At 37.8% G+C, this 21,695-nt stretch overlaps 1 protein-coding gene across 4 annotated transcripts in view; it reads right to left on the bottom strand.

Moving 5' to 3' along the window:
- Positions 1–321: 321 nt before the first annotated feature.
- LOC129768951 (toll-like receptor 3) overlaps positions 322–21,695 on the bottom strand; it is a 31,255-nt gene continuing 9,881 nt past the window's right edge. For 3 of the 4 annotated variants that reach the window (XM_055770902.1, XM_055770901.1, XM_055770903.1), the window contains exons 2-5: positions 12,850–13,090; positions 1,468–1,611; positions 1,000–1,414; positions 322–937 (exon numbers count right to left, since the gene is read on the bottom strand). In XM_055770902.1, coding sequence (XP_055626877.1) covers positions 618–937; positions 1,000–1,414; positions 1,468–1,611; positions 12,850–13,090 — 1,120 coding nt within the window. In that variant the 3' untranslated portion in view covers positions 322–617. Of the gene's footprint in view, positions 938–999; positions 1,415–1,467; positions 1,612–12,849; positions 13,091–20,632; positions 20,774–21,695 lie in introns of those variants that run through there. The other variant, XM_055770904.1, reaches the window with a different exon arrangement.

The raw sequence follows: 21,695 nt of genomic DNA on the forward strand, positions 1-21,695 counted from the left end.
TAGCCATGTAATTGGAACACTATTAACACTACATTGCCCAAGCAAGTCATTTTGACTGCTTTTCAATTTCAATTGGAAAAATAATTATGACACAATTTCTTAAAAAGTTGTGGCTTTTTGTACAACTTATTAATATGTTTATGCGTTAGCAGTCAACATGACTTGCTTGGGCAATGTAGTGTTAAAAACCACGTTTTGAGTTTAGGGGCATTGAAGTTTGTCTGAAGCATTTCTGAGTTCTCCAAATCAAATCTATTGCTTTTCATACTATTCCATACAAGTATTGGGTGTTCAAACTGTCTCTGCAGAAAAAAAAACAAATTTCAGTGATACTTATTTCCTCAAAATATGGCAATGATTTATTTTAACCTTTGGCTTTAGCACAGCTATTATCATGTTTTTACTACACTAGTTTAAAAGTAGAAGGCAAGAGTGGAATTGTAAATAGCATTTTCCCCTCATCCATTGCATCTGCCAAAATGAAGATAGTGCTTGCCACAGATAATTCTAAATTTTGCTCGTACAAAGTCTATTTACAGCTATTGCTCAGTTCTAAACGTTAGTCTTGTTTTCGAAAAAAATATTTCCCGTTTTCAAGAAAAAATGGGCTAGATGGACTAATCACAATCGTTTATAAGTTTCTCGCGTTTTCCGTTCTCAACAATCGACGCTTCTCCACCCAGCCTATTGATGGGAGGTGGTGGGCTCTTACTGAATTTATTATTATTCTCCATAGTTTTGGCGTTCCGTTTGTGGAAGCAGTAGAGAACCAGCGAGAAGACGAGAATGCATCCTAGCACTCCGAGGGATATTTTCAACCAGGCCGTCTTCGCCTCGGTGTCCAACTTACGCGATTTGCGCACTTCCATGCACTGGTCATACTCGCTGGAGGGAGCGATCGGAGTGGTGGTGCTACCTTGGGTGCAGATGTTTTGTTCTAAAATGAAACCGCGAAGGGATTGTAAATAGCGTCTGATCAGTTGAGCAATAAGATAGTACCTGTCGCAAACAGTGGTTTGCAGTGTGGGTGAATATTAATGAGAGTCACACGCCTAGCGGTAAGTTCTGTTGTGATGCTCTGGCAGGCACAGATCGGAATCTGTGTGTTGTTCGTATCCAGCGATCTCAGGTGACACATTGGTGAGAAATGGTCTATGTCCAGTTCCGTCATCGGATTCGAGGAGATGTTCAGTTGCCACAGGTCTGGTAAAATGCCAAAGTTGGGCAACCTGGTCAGCCAACAATCGGCAAGACTTAACACCTGGAGTGGAGCTTTAATAGGTTTCTCTAGTAGCTCAAGGTCTCGCTCTAGATCGTGCAGCGCATTCGATGCTACGTATAAATTCCTCAAGATGGGTAACCTGAAGAGCTCCAACGGAATGCTTTTCAGCGCATTGTGCGATAAATCGATGGCCTATAAAAGATTGTTCTGAAATAATCGTTTTTTTTAAATAAAATATCACATACCTCTAACGTGGTTAGATCGCTAAACGTGCCCTCCTCTATGTTCTGAATCATATTTTCAAAAAGGTATAAATACTTGATGTCGGTATATCGCGCGAACGATTGTCTGTTTAGGTCACGGATGCGATTGTAGCTGAGATCAAAAATCTGAAAGACAAAAAACAAAATTCGAGATGAAAAGCCGCGATCAGGTTTTTTTTTGCTGGCCGAAGGAAAGTACAAATAAACAAAAGTGCTCTAAGATGTGTAATTTCTCACATTGCTAGTTCTGGAGCATATGGAGTTCGCAGTGGGTTATTTCACACTTGCCGCACTCCCAGTAGATACCGGGGCCAGAATGACTGTAAACCGCGAGAAACGTATTTCTTATTTCCACACATATCTTGGCTAGTGGAGTGATTAAGTTAATTGATATAAATTGGTCTGTTAGTTTGTTTTGCTCCCCTCGGTTGCGAGTCCGCGTAAATTTCGATCGTTTATGACTTGCGTTTTCTTTCCGAAAAATGAACTTGAACTGATGAAACGGTTTCGGGGTATGTTTATAATTTGGTAACTGCCCATACTCTAGGTAAACATTGCTGTTTCTATATCTTGCTTTCAGAAATCATCAATGCTATCGATATTGGTATTGACGGTAATCGTTTGATTTGGTCAAAACAACATGTGTTAGCCTGTTAAGGTTGGTTAGTCATGCTGTCGATAAATTAAATGTAACTCAAGTTAAAGTTAGGCCGAATTAGTTGTTATTCTGTCAAATTGTTTATGCGCAAGTAAGTAAACGTGTATTTCAGTATGTACACCCCGAAAATGTTTTCAAATGATAAAGTATCAAGCATTCATAATGTGTGTAAAAAAAATGATTTGAAGGAATAACAGCCCTTTTAACTAATCCACATTTAAAAATTCATGCATATATAAATATTTAAATATACAGGTAAACTTCGATATAACGTACATTTCAGTTTCAAAATTGCACGTTGTATCGAATTGTACGTTATATCGAGTCATAATAAAGTACTCACAAACGTAGTCTATAATACATTATTGTTTTGCTGTTTTAGTAAAGTTAATGAATAACTTCAATCAGAAGACGAAGCCAGATTCTCTCATGATGTTTCCCTTCGTACTGTTGATTAAAACTAGATTCGTTTAGAATCCGGAATTACAAAACCAGCTGTATTTCGGGATTGATTGAAGGTACAAAACTTGTTTTAGCATTACAATACAGATATTTCATTGTTCTATCAGAAAAAAAATATTGAAAAAAAAATTCCTTTACACTTTGGAAATGTGTACGTTATATCGAGGTAAAATGTACGTTATATCGAGTGACGTTATATCGAGGGTACGTTATATCGAAGTTTCCCTGTAATAGATATATAAATGTATATCGTAATAAACATAATAGAAAGTAGGAAATGTAAATCGAATGAAGCTTTTATGAAGCGTATTTTCATGAACTCAAATGCGTGAGGTTATTAGAAAAAGTTATGTAACTTCTAAATATCTCGAGAATTGAATTCATGAATCAAAATCATACATAATATCATCATATTGCATTACTTGAATCTATAATATGTTTATTATTGAAATAGTTGAGCAAATGTATTTTAAGTTTACATTCAAGATTTTGTTTCGGATATTTCTTCATCCTGAAAATGTGATTCGCTTTCAATTCGTATTCGTGTTTTCTTCGAACGGAAAACTTAGAATCATCTTTCTGATGTGGAATAGAAACATCGAAAGAGGTCAACATTATTCTTTATTCGAGAATAGGGATTTGTATTGCCAGTAGTCGTATAATGGTGCCAATTGATCACCTTGTTAGCAGGAGAGAGCTTCGCGTGAAGAATGTGGTGCTAGCGGAGGAATTTCCATGTTCTGCTTCCACTTTTGTCCGTGTGTCTCGTGACAACTAAATGAGCGGCAGTCACACATTCTCCACTATCAAGCACTTCTCCTTCAGCTATTTATTTCCTTTTTCTGGAATTTGTAACATAACAATTGTCGTTACTAGCGGTTGTTCTTTAAAAAAATCAATTATCATTTTTAACATTATCTTTACTCTAGTTTTACATGTGTTATCTCTCTGTTTTCATTCTTCTCTCCTCTCTCCTCTCTCCTCTCTCCTCCTCTCCTCTCTCCTCTCTCCTCTCTCCTCTCTCCTCTCTCCTCTCTCCTCTCTCCTCTCTCCTCTCCTCTCTCCTCTCTCCTCTCTCCTCTCTCCTCTCTCCTCTCTCCTCTCTCCTCTCTCCTCTCTCCTCTCTCCTCTCTCCTCTCTCCTCTCTCCTCTCTCCTCTCTCCTCTCTCCTCTCTCCTCTCTCCTCTCTCCTCTCTCCTCTCTCCTCTCTCCTCTCTCCTCTCTCCTCTCTCCTCTCTCCTCTCTCCTCTCTCCTCTCTCCTCTCTCCTCTCTCCTCTCTCCTCTCTCCTCCCTCCTCTCTCCTCTCTCCCTCTCTCCTCTCTCCTCTCTCCCTCTCCTCTCTCCTCTCTCCTCTCTCCTCTCTCCTCTCTCCTCTCTCCTCTCTCCTCTCCTCCTCTCCTCTCTCCTCTCTCCTCTCTCCTCTCTCCTCTCTCCTCTCTCCTCTCTCCTCTCTCCTCTCTCCTCTCTCCTCTCTCCACTCTCCTCTCTTCCTCTCTCCTCTCTCCTCTCTCCTCTCTCCTCTCTCCTCTCTCCTCTCTCCTCTCTCCTCTCTCCTCTCTCCTCTCTCCTCTCTCCTCTCTCCTCTCTCCTCTCTCCTCTCTCCTCTCTCCTCTCTCCTCTCCTCTCTCCTCTCTCCTCTCTCCTCTCTCCTCTCTCCTCTCTCCTCTCTCCTCTCTCCTCTCTCCTCTCTCCTCTCTCCTCTCTCCTCTCTCCTCTCTCCTCTCTCCTCTCTCCCCACTCCTCTCTCCTTTCTTCTCTGTCATCCACTGTCTTCATTCTTTTTTCTCTCTTCTTTCTCTTTCTTCTTTTTCTCTCTCTTCTTTATTTTGATTTTCTCTCTTCTTTCTCTTCATTCTCTCTTTTCTCCTTTTTCTCGTTTTTCTCGTTTTTCTCTCTATTCTTTCTCTCGATATATCTTCCTTCCTTCTTTCTCTCTCTACTATTCCTTTTCCTCTCTCTCTATCTACTCTCATTGTCTCTCCTTCCCTTCCTTTACTTGCTCTTTCTCTCTATCTCTCTTCATTTTTTCTCTCTCTTTCTTCTCTTCTATCCCTTCTCTGCGTTCTCTCTTCTTTTTTTCTGTAGCATACAAGCTGTCCCATATTCCGTTCCTCATGGAAACATTTCTAATACAAATTGACCCCAATCTCAATTCCGTATAACTCGCTTACATCCCAAACAAACACAAACACTTTTTCCGCATATCTCATTCACACCTTATAAAGTATCACAGAGATGCAAGCAAATGTTTCCGCCTGTGATGTATCAATATAGCCTTCACGGGAAATTCCGCAAATAACCTCCAAATTTAATAACTCTCAGCTGAACCAGCTATCCCTACATTTCCTTTTCCTCATAACACGACCTTCGAGCAATAAACATATATACCCACGACGGGGAAACTCCGCTTGGCTTGGATAATCTAAAATAATAACCAGAAAACATAAACACAAACATTACGGGTAGAAAATTATATAATTGTAAAAGGCTAGCTCGTAAGAAATATTCCAGCTTACCATACAGGTGAAGTTAGATCTTTACGAGAATGATATCGATTTTGATCCGTGATCCGAAAGCCGTAGATATTCTGAGAATTTTGAAGTATATTAGATGACGAATATTGAATGGTTCAAGTATATTAGATCTGTCTTCTTTCTCTCTTCTTTTCTTCTTTTTCTTTCTCTCTCTTCTTTTCTTCTTTTTTTTTCTCTCTCTTCTTTCTCAGGATATCTGTCTCTTCCTTCTTTCTTTTTTTCTTTTTTTTTCTCTCTTTCCGCTCTTCCTATCTCTCTCTGTCTGTCTCTCTCTTTCTCTCTCTCTCTCTCTCTCTCTCTCTTTCTCTCTCTCTCCTCTCTCTCTCTCTCTCTCTTTCTCTCTCTCTCTCTCTCTCTCTCTTTCTCTCTCTCTCTCTCTCTCTTAGCGAATTCGTTTTTGAACCTGGATTAATTCTAACCTGAGCCTGTAATAAAAAAAACATTTCCGAGTTCACGAATGAGGCGGTTTGTTGGTGTGCGTTATAAAGTTTGAGTTGTTTATATTCACAAATGTACAGTGTCGACGTCTGGTGGTAATATTCGTGCTCGGGAAGCAAATTACTCTCTATCAGATCAGCAGGTCTGAGTGCAGTATAATGTTATTAAAATTTGAATTAAAATTTTTCAATTCATGTTGTTGAATTACTTAACATGTAGACACAGCTTTCGTAAATGTAAAAGTAAATTTTTCATACATAATTGTTATCTTGAAAGCATGTTTTTTTTCCACCTGAAAATCCATATTCTTTTTCGCCTCTCAATGAATGCACACTAAGCATAATGCGATCAACGCGAATACACTCTTCGAAATCTCTCTCTCTTCCTCTCTCTTTTTTTTATGCCCTCTTTCTATCTCTCTTCTCTTCCTCCTCTCTATCTGTTTTCGCTATTTCACTCTATATCTTTTCTCTTGCTCTCGTTATCTTTTTTGTTCCTGATTCACTAAACTATATTTGAACATTCGCTGTGAAACATACAAACTTACTGCTACTTTATTCGAAATATGCTCCAGAACCTCGGCCCATCTTTCACACGATACAGTGTTGTTATTCTTATTCCAACGAAAGAGAGCGGCGCTGTCGGGCTCCGTCGCTTCAAAGACGGTACGTTCGACGTTGACAACCGCCCGCGTGAAGTCAAAAACTACCGAAACCTTAAAATTCGGAAGCATTGCTCGATGAGGATCCGTGCAATACATACCCAGATAGGAGTGACACTTTCCTCGTTCAAACTGAATAGGAATTTGAAAGGAATTTGATAGAATAGGCACCTAAGTGTTACTATAGAATATGTAGAAAAATAATAAAATTATAACCATATCATTATAATGTTTATACTATACTTTTTATTATTTTTATAGTGCGGATGATTTGTACTGCAGCTTCTTGCGAAACCCATATTTGCATGTATTATTGTTGTCGATTAATCTTCAAATTGAATAAAATATTGCTAGTTTGATCTTCATTTAATAATTTATCATCAAGTTGGGCTCCGCTATTCAGAACTCAGAAAATTCACTTAGGGCGACGAACGTGTTGAAACAATTTATTCAAGAACTGCACGAAAAACGGTCACAATTCGGCTCCACGTTGTCAAATCCGTCAAAAGCTACTTGAAATAGTCAAATCGGAAGTCCGACCCCACCCACCATTTTTACCAGATACAGGTCGGACTTGATTATCCGGAGTATTGATTTTTTTTTCACTCCGGATAATCGAATCATAAAAAAAACTAATTTTCTCTCGGTAAACGTAATATAATTATGATTTGCAATTGTTTATTAAAACGCTTTTATCTAGCTTGACTTGTAACTTTGTAACTTTATATGTAGCGCTGTACCACATTAATAGAAATTTAACCCTCTTTCCTGTTGACCGATTGATCTGAAATTTGGAACCCATCGTTATCCTGATGTCATTATAAAACTGCGTATTCCATGATCTTGAAATCCAAGATGACGGCCGCTACAAAATGGCGGATCACATATTTTCTCAGAACCCCATCGATATTTATATCAAATGAAAGGGATTGACTAGTAGAACACAGTTATTTATGAAAAATGCAAATCCAAAATGGCCGCCACCACAAAAAAGCGCTATATATTTATTTTTTTTCAAAAACTCATGAATGTTCTCGACTAGTAGAACATAACAGGTCATGAAAAATCCAAATCCAAGATGGCCGTTGTCCCTAAACAACTAATTACTTTTTAAATGGTTTCATTTCAGTCGACCTGTTTGTATGTATGTTTGAATGTTTGTAGGGATGTCCCACATTAACACCTTGACGTTCGCACGTTTCGTAAAAAAATATTCGCTTGGCGCCGGTTGCGCTAAATCGGATTACGCGGCTTGTCGCCGTCCGTTCTTGCCATTATCGGGAAATTATAAATTGTTAAGTTTTACCAATCTCATAGTTAGTTTTCATAAGTTCTCAACCCTGTTCCCCTACTTTCCTTAAATTTAGACGATATACATACGTAAATATTACAAACCTGTCCATATTCGCCCCACTATATGTCCATGCGGGTAATCATCGAAAAAATGTTCTACTTTTTCGTCTGTTTTTATTTTAAAAACGTTCGGCCGATTAATTCGAAAAACAATATATTGAAATGCAAGAAACTGCATTTAAGTTTGGAAAAACATATTCAGTTTCGAAAGATATGATTGAAGTTTTTCTTAATATGTCCGTATTTCCCCACCTCCCCTACTTATAAAAACATAAAACATGTTGGCTTGAGCAAGTTATGGTTACCTAAACATAACCCCAACCGAATGCAAACGATTCTAAAGTGCTATCACTGGCCACAGGGATACTATGCACACGTAACAACAGTGGTGTCGCCGGCATTCAGCCGCTAGTTTTCGTGCGTAGCCACTGTGGTGTCGCCGGACGCCAAAGTGTTAATAGAAAATTGACCCCGTTCCTGTTGACTGATTGATCTGAAATTTGGAAGACACATTTAATTCAATTGTCATTATTTAATTGCGTATTCCATGATCTTGAAAAATTTAATTTGGTCGTCATTAAAAAATGGCTGAATGACTAGACTTGGAGAACACGAAACATAATAAACATTCAAAAAGGTCGCCGCCACTAAATGGTCGACTATGTATTTTTTGCAATCCCCTCGATGTCGGTATCAAATGAAATGATTTGACTAATATAATACAGTACATCATGAAAATATTCCGAAGAAAATTAGGTAAGTAATAAACGTTGGATTTCTATTATCTACAGTTAGTTGTTTCATCATATACCACACGATTTTATTTTAGTCTCATCAGGATTAATGAAGGAACAGATCTGCCGTAATCTCGCAAAGTGACGCAAGCGCCAAAATTAACATTTTCCTTTTTTTGTTATAGATCGATGAAGAATACCAAATGCTTTCAAACAACTGCGAAGTTTTACAGAAATGTGAAAAAATTACCCCGTAAAAGCCTAAAAACGGAGTGGCGCAAGCGCCATTTTCCCTATGGTGTGACGTGATTTAATTGTGATAGGAAGTGATTTTCTATCTGATCTGATAGCATAGAATGGATTAGCAGGGACAGCAAATTTCACATAAAAACATCTTCCGTAATGAACGTTTAGCATAATGAAAATCACTTTTCCGAAAAGCTCGTCATGTCAAATATTTTAATCCAAAACAGTCCATCCCCATGCAGTGCTACATTTATAATAGCAATTTGTTTCAGAACTACAAATCATGTACTTTGCTCTGTTTATAAATCTCGTCAAATATTTAAATTCATAAAATCAAACTCACCTCAAAGGAAAAAATTATTCTTGATCGATCACATATTGCACATAAAAATTGTAACTAATTAGTTTAAACTCATCAATTTAATTGTTGATTACCAGAATTGATGTCTTTTGATGGCAATGATGTCTTCTATCCTCAGGTATCAAGCGATAAAGCTTCCTGACGCTGTTTACTTTCTCACATGCTCATTTCTCTTTCGGATGGATTGAAGCTGAGTGTTGATTGAAGGGTGAATGTCGGATTTGGTGTAAAGCTGCACTTTTCTAAATGCTCCATCGAAACGCATCTTGTAACAAAACTTAAAACATACTCGCATAAACTGTATCTGCTTCACATCGGATGATTCTGGACGGGATTATCTTATGTTTTCAATGTTTTTAATTGTATTTTGGATTGGAAAAAAATGGTACTGTCCGTAATTGTTACAATCGGGTTCTCAACTATGTTAGCCTGTTCAACGCATGTTACAAAGTCGGAAAATGTGTAGAACTTTTCTCCCTGATGCTTTCTCATGCTCCGATCAACGGCAGCATTTTGGATAAAATAATTGGAAACAGATTCTCGCATACTTTCATGGATGAACGCCAATCGGTTGTGGAAACAGCGATTAAAAAATTTGCTGTTTCCACAGCAAATTGGCGTTGGTAAAATAGCTTAAATAAAACGGCATTTTTTCAAGAATCAAGTCGATGGCAATGTTTTCCCATCAAGTGTACACAATTTGAACAGATCAGATTTTCGTAATGTACGCGTAAGCTGATTATACATGCAATTTTACGAAAAGTCTCGTACTGAAAATTCTTCTCTCTGGCGCTTGCGTCACTTTGCAAGATTACGGCAGAGATACGATAACTACTAACTGCTACTTACCTAATTATTTTCTAGCTTTTAGTACTTAATGTACGTTTCGTTTAACTTAAAAAGTTTTTTTACTTATTTTATTTTCTGGTTTTTAGTAAATTATCTGTATCATTAGTATACTTATCTACAATAAAACTATTCAACTTTTTTTTAATTTTTTTTTCTTACCTAAGTTATATTTTGATGATGTACTGTATTCTATTAGTCAAATCATTTCATTTAATACCAATATTGAGGGGTTGCAAAAAATACATAGTCGAACGTTTTGAAGCGTTTGTATTCTCCAAGTGAAGCCATTCAACCATTTTCGAGCGGTGGCCAAATTGAATTTTTCAAGATCATGGAACACGCAGTTTAACAATGACAGTTAAAGGTATGTTCCAAATTTCAGATCAATCAGTGATGAGAAACGGGGTCAAATTTCATTTATAGTGGGAGAACTCTACAAACACTCAAACATACATACAAACAGGGCAAGTTGAATGAAACCATTAAAAGTAATTGTTTAATTGGGAAATGCGGCCATCTTGGATTTAGTTTTTTCATGATTCAGTCGAGCTGTGAAAAAAATATATATGGCGTCATTTTGTGGTGGCGGCCATTTTTTTATAAACAACTGTGTTCTACTAGTCGATCCCTTTCATTTGATATCCATATTGATGGGGTTCTGTGAAAATATGAGGGGCTTAGAATGAAAGGGGTGTAAGTGATTTGATCGATTTCTCTACATCGACTCTCTCTTTTGGTCATAACTTAGATGCAAATACATTCCCAGCTGTATTTGACAATGTGGAAGATAGGTCAGAAGCTCATCTATCAGATTCTATAGCAAACTTAAATTGGAACGTTTTTGCAGTTGAGTTATTTACTAAATAAAAAGTTGATGAAGAGAAATCGATCAAGTCATTTACACCCCTTGCATTCTGAGCCCCTCATATGTAATCATATGTATGTAAATTTTGTAGTGGCCGCCATCTTGGATTAGCATTTTTCATAAATAACTGTGTTCTACTAGTCAAGCTAGTCAAGCCCATATAGATTATTCAATATGGAACTATTATACAAATTATTCAAAATTTCCGATCTAAAAATAAGAAAAATCAAACAAAAAATACTCCGGATAATCGAGTCTAAAATTCCTGATAATCGAGTCCGACCTGCATTGCGTTGATATTTTACTGTAACGGTATTCAAGTAGCTCTCGATGGGCATTATTTTGAACGATTTATTCGTAACAGTTATTTCGGAATAAAATTGATTTAGAAAACGACGAGAGAATGGCTGCTCACTTAATATAAAAGTGATTGCGATATACAGTGATTCAAACTCGAATTCGTACCCCACCATGCAGATCTCTTTTTCCTTCTGTTTAAACTCAAAAAAAAGCGTTCAGAATATTCTATTTAGAAAAAGTCATAGGTTTATATGAGAGTGAAAAGGTTTGCTATATTTTCAGAACAATGGTTTTAATTCATCTAAAGATGGCGATTTTATGTGTGAATGTATGAAAATTGACTCAAACTTATATTTGTACGATATTTGAAATGATTTCATTTCGATTCCGAAAGTGTTTATCATTTTTATGATTCAATATTTTTTATGGTAACCCTTGTTCGTTGCAACTGTTTTCAGCCTTTCGGAAGGTTATCCATGAGATTTTTGGTATATTCGGGAGGAATATTCGTCCATTCATCCATCAAGTGGTTTTTGAGGTCGTTTTTGTCAGATATCTCATGGTTTTTAACTTCCCTGTCCAGATACTCCCGTAGGTTCTCAATGAGATTGTTGTCGGAGATTGTGATGGATTATCAATAATTTTTGAGCAATTATAATGTAGCCATTTGTGAATTTTATGTGCCTTGTGCTTTGGTTATTGTCTTGGTAAAACTTGAATCCTCGATTCAATCACATTTTGTTGACACCCCGCTTCATATTTTTCTTTCAGGATGTTAAAGTAAACATTCTGATTAAATACACCATAGATGAAAACCAAATTGCCAATATATTTAGTAAACATGCACCCCCATATCATCCCTCTACTAACAGTTCGACTGAAAAGTTTATAAGGTAACACAGTAAAACATTTTTTTTGCAAAATTCAATTTTATTATTCAACATAAATGCCTTCGAGGGCGATACAGCGATTACAGCGATATTGCAACATTTTTATAGTACTCTTTCGGTTTTTCCAAAATAGGCCTCAGTTTCGGTAATCACTTCATCATTGGTCTTACATTTCTTACCAGCGAGCATTCTCCTCAGGTCTGCGAACAGAAAATAGTTGCTGGGGGCCAGATCTGGAGAATACGGTGGATGCGGAAGCAATTCGAAGCCCAATTCATGCAATTTTGCCATCGTTTTCATTGATTTGTGATTTTTCTATTTTTTTCACAAAAACAAAAGTTGTTTCACTCTGAATACTGTCACTCTCGAACCAATCGACCGATTGCTGTCAAATTCTGACACGTATCCATTGAAAGATGGTGCTTTGTGATAGTCAAGTAGATTTTTGTAAGAGGCGCCATCTAGACGTCAACCTTATGAACCTTCCAGCCGAACTGTTATCACCATGTTTAAGCGTTGCTTTCAGATTTTTTTACTTTTGGTTCATCGTTTGGTTTCCTCCATACAAAACGACAACCATTGGAGCCAAAGATGTTTAATTTGGATTCATTTAGGATAATACCATTTTCCCAAAAGATTGTTATGAAGGCTGTTTTATCTAAACTGGGAAGAAACAACCAAAATCGATTGATTTTTCAAAGAACTGTGAAGATGGTGTATTTGAGGTAGAAAACCATCATGTTTTTTTTTTTCATGGTTGTAAAGTAAAACCCGATCCACTTGAATATATTCCACACGCCTTTGCCGCGAGTCGGTAGTCGCGCAAAAGTTGGATCAATTGACCTACCGCTTAATTGAACAATTGTGTGCGCGTTGAGAAACATCGTGATGCTCCATTTGGCAGAGCAAGCGTACAAAGTCAGCACAAGGGTTTGGCTACTGCATACACACAAAAATTCATTGAGTGGCACGACACATTTTTACCAGATCGGTCGAACCGAATATATATTACCTGTAGATTGCTCTTCAACGACTGGGGAATCTCCTTCAGGTTCAGATTAGCGCAATTGTAGCCAGCCATCTTATAAATGCGCTCCAGCTGACACCGCTGGGGTCTATCCATGTCCGTGGCAAGCGTCGCGAACCCGTTGGCATAGCTCAGTGTCAGCGTTATGAGCGCACTCAGCGTGAGTAGAATCTGTTTGGCGCTAAATTTTGGCTGATTCATCATCGTTGAGGGGGTGCGGGAGTTTCTGAAAATGTACAAATGATAGAACATTAATTGGAACCTATAATTGTGTTGTGTTGTCGGACAGAATGCGTCCGTCATCGTGGGCGGTCGACTGTTTGTTGTTAAAATTACTGACTTGGTGATAAGGTGCACATTTTACTAGATTCATGTCGCGTCAGTTGAGAATTTCAGCTGACAAAACGGGAAATGATGATGGACACTTACTGCACAACTTACTGCACAAATACTGACTGTTTATGAGTAGCGACATAACAAAACTCAATCAACCATCGATTCACAAACGATATTCTGTTTGATATCGAATCAAATTTTGGTTAAATCCCAAAAGTTTGTACCATAACATCTCAACATCAAGGTGCTCCTGTGACTGAGTAGTAGTTATCGTACCCCTGTACTCAATTGGCAGGGATTTCGGGTTCCATTCCCGTTCTGGTCGGGTGATTTTTCGTCAAAAAAATTGTTCTGTTTTGCAATGTGCCTATTCTAGAGCTTCGCCACTCAGGATACAAATCAAGGCGTGTTATTTGGCATAGAAATCTCAACTAAGTACTAGCAAAAATAACTCAATGACGTTGGGACGGCGAAGAAGAAGAAGATCTTAACATCAAAATTCTCTTTCCGTGTTATATTAGCTCACTGCTTATTCTTGAGTGATGATCGTGAAAGGAGCATAAGCACTGTTTCGATGTTCAGCATCCGTGAAATTAAGTCAATTTTCTAGCAGATGGATCAATCATGCTTGGCATTCATTGATGGGTACTCTAAGACACAATGAATCGAGTATGGATACGACTCCCAATCAATTTATTATTTTGTTTGGGTTTTATGAATGAAGCAATGATGTGCAGCATGAGTGGACAAGAATGTTTGATTTTTTCCCCAGATAGAGATCATGGATCATTGGAGTTCACTACAAAACATAATAGCGACTGTTTGTAGGCACGTTTCGGATATTGAAGAATTATGTAGATTCCGTTGAAAATCCCAACCATGCCTAGTTCTATACAAATCCGTCTTAACGTTTCTATCAAATTCGGAGAAAAAAACATCACGCTAACTGGCTCGATGTGGCATTTTCATATATGAATTCACTGAATTGTTCTGTGACCGATGCTTGTAACATCATTAAAGCAAATTGTGTTTAACCCTTTGAGTTTCTTGTTACTGCGGGGAGCATCTTTCAACACAGGATTTTGTCTTTCGGGAACATATTGGGGGTATAGATTGATAAAGCCTTGATTCTATCGCTTATTGTTGATCCATTTTTCGATGGACCTAAAAATGACACTAAAGCTTTTATAAAAATACCCAAACTCATTCGCATTTTGGCATATTTTGCTCCGCACTCAAACGGTTAATGACGGAATTAATGATGTTCTGTGGCGATAATCTTCGCACTATCAACAAGACTCTCTACGGTAGACAACTCGAACAAACCAAACAATCGTTAGATAGGTAGATGTTTCTCTAGAACAGTGGTGGCCAACCTGCGGCCCGCAGCCTGGTTTGAAAAAAAATCATATGAGCGAAATTAAGAATATAGTTGAAAATTCTTCCATACAATTGTGGTAGTTTTGTTCTTTATCGCAAAACATTAGAGCCGTATTTTTTTATTTTTTCGTTAGGGTGCCTATTTTCATTTTAGACTGATTTAGACGGTCGACATATCAAACTAAAGCTAATTAGCTAGTCATTCTTGGAAAAATACAAATGAAACACAAATTTCTGCATTACTCGAGAATTAATCAAGCAAACGAAACCAAATTTGGCATGTGAAGGTTTTAGAGTGTAATAAAAGTTTTTACGGTGGTTGAATACGCCACCCCCCTCTCTAAGGGGGGCATGCCATACAAATGAAACACAAATTTCTACATTACTCGAGAATTAGTCAAGCAAATGCAACCACATTAGACATCTAGAGGTTTTAGGGTGCAATAAATGTATCTATGATGGTTAAACACTCCACCCCCCTCTCTAAGGGGGAGGGTGCCATACAAATGAAACACAAATTTCTGCATAATCGAGAACTAATCAAGCAATTTAAACGAAATTTGGCATGTCATGGTTTTAGGGTGCAATGAATGTTTCTATGGTGGTTACTCACTCCACCCCCTCTCTAAGGAGGAGGCTGCCATACAAATGGAACACAAATTTCTACATTACTTGAGAATTAATGAAGCAAATGCAACCAAATTAGGCATCTTTTTTTTTCTCTATTATAGTGACTTTTAGCACATTTCGGCTGGTTCGTCACTGTTACTTTCATTTTTGGAAGAATGTCGGGAGTGAGAATTGAATTCGTGATCTCTGCGTGAGAGGTATGGATGTTACCACTACGCTAGATCGCCTCCTAACTAGGCATCTTGAGGTTTTAGGGTGCAATAAATGTTTCTATGGTGGTTAGACACTCCATCCCCCTCTCTAAGGGGGGTGGGGGTGGTCTACCATTCAAATTAAACACAAATTTCTGTATAACTCGAGAACTAATCAAACAAATTGAACCATATTTGGCATGTGAAGGTTTTAGGGGGCACGAAACGTTTCTATGGTGGTTCGACACATTTACACCCAAATGGAGCCGAATTTGGGATGTGAGGGTTTTTGGGTACGAGGAATGTTTCTATGATGGTATGACTCCCCTTCCTCCTCTGGAAAGGAGAGGGGGTCTCATAAAAATAATGCTCATATTTAAACCAAACATGACAATTGAAAATTTCCGGAAAACTCTGAAGGAAAATAAGAAAATTCGAAAAATTCAATTCGCATGTGTTCTACAATTACATATTGACAAGCGTTGTTAGTCCATTTGATGTTTGCGGTAACGAAATCGATATTCGTTCGAAAGTGGAAATGGATTTCAATGTGATAAAACGCACTCCTATATCTTCTTCTATCTATATAAATAAAAATGGATCGCTGAAAACGTGGATGTGATAACGAAAAATAAATTTTGGGCGGGACGAAGTTTTCCGGGTCAGCTAGTATAAAAATAAAAGCGGCTGACGAAGGACGAGTGTTCCAGGGAAAATTGTCTGAAATATACTTTTTTACGTGCATAAATCATGATTTATTCGATTTGTAATGAAGTTGCTGCTGTTTTGAAGGTTCAATGTGAAACGAAAATATAAGTCGAAACATGCGTCAAAAATGAACAACTTTGTTGCCACGTCCTGTGCTGAAAAATTGGCTGAGTAGGAGCGAAAATTGTTTGTTTGAAAGAACGAGCTGCCGACTATGTATTTTATTCAGTGGTGATAGATGACAGAAGGATTTCGAAGTTACCGAGGAATTGGCTTGCATTTCTCCTATACATGTAGGATTCGAGGATGTATTGCTTGAAAGAACGTCTAATTTAATCGTGATATCGTATTCACATTATCAAGTATAGCCATAATTCTTTCAGTGAAATCGCGACTGCTGTCAGCAGACAAATTTGGAGCGAAGAAACGTGGTAACACGTGGTTTCGTGGTCCCATCAGTTCGGTTTCGGTGTTCGGTTTCCTAGCAACGATAAAGTTCGGTCTGTACGAAAAGCGTGTGGCAATTGTCACGTTATTTAAGTGCGGGAAAACATCAAAACAGATCTACGAGCTGCTCAAACCGTTTTCTATCAATGAACGATTCGTTTTCCGTACACTACAACAGTTCACAGAAACAGTTTATGTGGGCGCTAGGTTCAAAAAGGGATGTCCGAGGTCGGTACGGCTGCACAATGTTATCTTTGTTGTTCATGAACGCGTTCAACGCAATCCTCTTCGGAAACAAAAGCGTTCATCAGTCGAAATGAATTGGTTAAAATAATTGGTGCGTACGATGTGTGAGTCATTTATTGACGCCCAGATTGGAGTGAATATGTTTGGAACTATGCAAAAAAAAACTCCTAGAACGGTTAAAAACGAGACTAGCAAAAAACCTACCAGACTTCATCTCCGCAAATGATTGGCCATTTGCCAATTTATCGGATTATTCACAGTTCTCATTGGAATTACCAATCGTCAAAGAATTCTATTAAGAAGCGACTCTGCGTGAAAATGAGATGGTCGAATAATGTATGGATACTTTTATACCTTTAATAAACGTTTCAGGTTTTTATCTCATTTTGTTCTCGAGTTATCAATTTTACAGGAATAGAACTGAATGCTTTCTAATTTGTAATAAAAAATGAGTCAAAGAAAGTACCAGTTGAATACGTATATTTCACATTTCATTAGGAACAGTAGTAAGAGAAAATCATTGAGGCCCGCAGCTATAATGAAAATTCTAATGCGGCCCGCACCATGTCTATACCTGGCCACCACTGCTCTAGAACATCGATCAGCTTTACCCCGAAGACAACATTGATCCCATCAATCGCTCGAGATCCTGCGATGAATCTCCGTTTTTCGAAGTGTTGGAATTTCGTCCAACAACAACCTGACAGACTCACTGTCGTAAACCGAGGCGTGCAAAATTTTTAAATGGTATAATTAATCGCATTCTGCATGCTGATAGTTATCGTAAAGGAAATATTTCCTAAACAAGACCCGAAATGTGGCGACCTACACCATAGAAAATAGCCGGACTTTCCTCTAAACGGGAAGTTCAAAAGCTAACATGTTTTGCCAATTTCACGAAACGTACTGGAGAATCCATCGTACCGTATGCTCGAACCTCTCCAGAAACTCTGAGGATGAGTCATCCTTTAGAAGCTAACTGAAGGTATGTAGCGTAAACACGATTACTCAAAGATGTAGTTAGAACTCCGGAAACAAGCCAACGAAACAGAGCTTTGGAGGATTTTGGGAGGGTTGTTATTTTCTGAGCTGGATTGCAGCTTACAAGACGAACACGGGACGGAGTTAGATGAGAGACACTGTAGTAGTTCTGCATGGCTACAATCTTGTTCCAACGTCTTGAGTGAGAGAGAACACATTATTCAGAACTGCAAACTACGTTTCCTGTCTTCGTTACTGTCGTTCACAGGGCCGACGCTGCCCAAACCAAAATCTACTGAAAATGTCAGTGCCTGTCCCCATCGAAACAGGGCTTAACATGTTAATAGATTTTTTTTGTGCTGAACTATTACTGGCACTTTCACCTGATTAATTACAACATCTGATGATCATTCACTGCCAATTGAGTACTGGGAAATGAGAAGCTTATGAAGCGTGAAAGGCAGATCATAGGGAAGCAGAATACATAATACCCTATAATAAATAGAGCTAAAAAGATGTTCGAAAAGCTTCCACGGGATATTTTACGTATAGGGTATTACGATCAAAATTTGGTCGACCTCAACATGACGCATTTATTTAAGGGGTTTTTTTTTTTCAAAAACTAGAATACGCTTCGTTTTGTATGTGTGTGTATATCGAATGACTTGAAAAACTTTTTTGAAATGATGCAAAAAATTTGAAGAACTTTTGTTTCGTTAATGTAACAAATCATCCTTGTACGGAATTTATTGGAGTTTTCAAAACTCCAATTTTTTATCAATGGGAAATTTTTCATTTAAACAACAATATGTATTGAAAGGTCCTACAGGAATGTTACGAATCAAATGGAAGCTGGTTGATAAGGCTAATTGGATTTGCTATTGAATTAGCTGGCAAAAAATTGTGTTTATCTATAAGTTGTTTGAAAAATAAAACAGAAAGAAATCGATTTTATGGGTTGGTAAAATATTCCAAAACATCAGAGTAAAGCATAAAATGATAAACATTTCATAAACATTAAACATACATAAACATTAGACCAGTACTTTTTATTTTTTATTAGGGTGCCCATTTTCATTTTAAGGTGGTCCTAAAAATAATTTTTTTTCACTTTTTCCTCTCCTTTTTTCCAGAAATGACTTTCTAAAATTCATAAATATTGGTCCAATTTAGATAATCGACATATCAATTTGAAGTCAATGAGCTAAGAGAAACACATCTACATACTTTTTTGGATATGTTATGTGAAAAATCCCCAGCTTTCAAGAAAAATATAAACAAATATAGCGCTCTCTATCGATAACCATGTGAACTATAAAAAACAAATACAACCAATGAAAACCTCAGGTTTTCAAATACCGGAAAAAAGCTCCGCTTTCAGAAAAAATATAAAAAAACATAGCACCCACTAGTCCAAAGAAATGAAAACAACAAAAAACAAATATAATCAATAATTACGAAAACAAAATTCGATTTTTTTGCAAGTGTAACATTTTTCCAAAAAAAAATATTGGCTTCAATTTGATATATAGATTGTCTGAATCGGTCCAGTAGTTCGAAAGTTGTAAATTAAAAAAAGGCAATTTTTGGAAAAAATCCTGGAAAAATTGATTTTTCGGACCACCGTAAAATCGAAATGGTCACCCTAACGAAAAAATAAAAAAATACGTGTCTAACATTTTGCGAAAAGGAACAAAACTACAATTTTCCACGAAAATCTGAGAAATTTCAATTGTATCTTTAGAAACCCATGTTCCCCAAAACTTGAATGCAGTTTGTTACAATTCGATATACTGATGCGAAAATGATCGGCCAAATGTTTTACGTAAACGTGTTATTCAATGTCTTTTTGTTTTACTGAGATTCACAAACTGAACAGACCAAAGAGTAGAACAAATTTTTCGGTGCTTGTAATATGGACATTAGGGTGGCAGCGAAAATGACCTAAAAATGCATAAAACGTCGAGATCTGGTGTTATCTCGGAAACAAAATTTTGGCCGAAAATAGACTTTTGGGACATAGCCTGAGTGGCCAAAAAGTCAAAACATTGAGTGCTTGGAGGCACCTCTAAATCATGTCCGATTGAGCTGAAACTTTGCACAGATCATTTTTTTGGGCCAATAAACCAAATGTACATGGTCGGTTTTTGAAATTCGATGATTATTTTTTTCCATACATCCATTGCCACCCTAATGGACATATAGTGGGGGGATAGGGACAGGTTACTGGCACCGAAAAATTTATTTTGGTGTTTAATTCGTACCCAAGCCGACACCGCGGGGAGGTAGGGATAGGAGTTCCTGGACGGGAAGCTAGTGGGATTCGAAAAAATCATTTCAACGAAAAAAAAAACGAAATAGCACGTAAACACTGTCGAGTAACGATTTTTTATGGCATTTTCCATATCTTATCTTAACATATATGTACCGATCAACTTGTTTCAAATTTTGATGGTGGAACACTATCCCGGTTCATCTAGTATCGACGATTTTCCGAATCTATTCGTGGTCGCGTCGGACACTTCTGGTAATTGTGCCGGCATGTTTGCTTTTTCGGAGTGGCACAAATTCTTCAACAGTTTTTTCGAACAAAAGAACGTATGGCAACTCCAAGTGGGATAATCAAAAAAGGAAGCCATTCCGATAACAAATCTTGACGGGCACTTCTCGTTATAAAAGCATATGATCGGAGAAATCAGAAAGTGGTTTGGCACCTCAAGTAATTAATTGACATTATTAAGTGGGTACATCAGCGTATGATCAAATTCGAAGACTAAACGTTTTTCCTAGCCTTATTTTCTATTGGAACCGGATATCACTCCAAATGTTTTGTTTACGTTTACATTTACCTTTGTTTGGTATACAAAATCACCACGATGGAACATGTGCTATCTATTTCCTTCCCGCACCACAATCACACTCTAAACCCGCGCTAAATATTCGCTCATATTTCCGCCACTAATTGAATCTTCTCGTAATTGGACACACCTAATCACGGCTGTACATAGAGGAATACTGTCGTATTGTTACGGATGAATTGGGGCCTGCTACTGGTGCAATTAACAACGCAATCCGCGGTATCACATTTCCAGAACCTTTTCCAGGCGCATCGAATGCCGCTATCATCGATGTATTCGCGCGCACCCGCTATCACTGCAGCTTTTCAGATGCATTGTTGTTTGTGTTTTGTAATTGATAGGAGTGTTTGTGCCTCTTTCTCCCTTACCAACGAACCGTTACTTCGATGATTCTCAATTTTCACGCGTTAGCCTTATTTGCCGCTCGATTTGATCACTATTGTCGTCCAATTGATTCTTTTTTTTTTTGTACAATCGAGCCGGCATTTTTCGCACTAATTCGCTATTTTTTTCAGCGAAGCTTCCGACTTCTGAATTCGACTCAACATAACACGTCACAAACAAGCACACATACACAGGAAATGTCAATTTTGGTAATTGATCAATTGGTGGACGCGGGAACAGTCCTCCGACGCGGGATACCCGGTTTCAAATTGGGTGCTCCAGTTGTTTGCGTGGGTAGTTTAAGTTCTATTTTTGCGCATTCCTCAAACTCTCGAATTCATCTTTATCTGAAAACAAGAAACTCTGCGCCGTGGCACTTGTCGACATGTTCTCATCATCGGGACGTCCATAATTGGTTTAATTCTTTTTAATTGAGTGAAATATGTTGTGCTGCTGGTTTTGAGTATGTTTAGTCGGTGTTTGTGCAAGCCTATCGCGGCGCGACCACACGTTTCACGACGATTGTGGAGCACATTCTACGGTTGTTACGGTGATGCATCTTCGCGCGCGTGATGTGACCTATTGTTGAATTGTTTGATCAACCGAGCGACTGATAGACTCGAATGACCAGTAGAGGACCGGAGGTGCCCACATGGAGATTTGTATCGCC

Source organism: Toxorhynchites rutilus, chromosome 2 (genome assembly GCF_029784135.1).
Source record: "Toxorhynchites rutilus septentrionalis strain SRP chromosome 2, ASM2978413v1, whole genome shotgun sequence".
Classification (NCBI taxonomy): domain Eukaryota; kingdom Metazoa; phylum Arthropoda; class Insecta; order Diptera; family Culicidae; genus Toxorhynchites; species Toxorhynchites rutilus.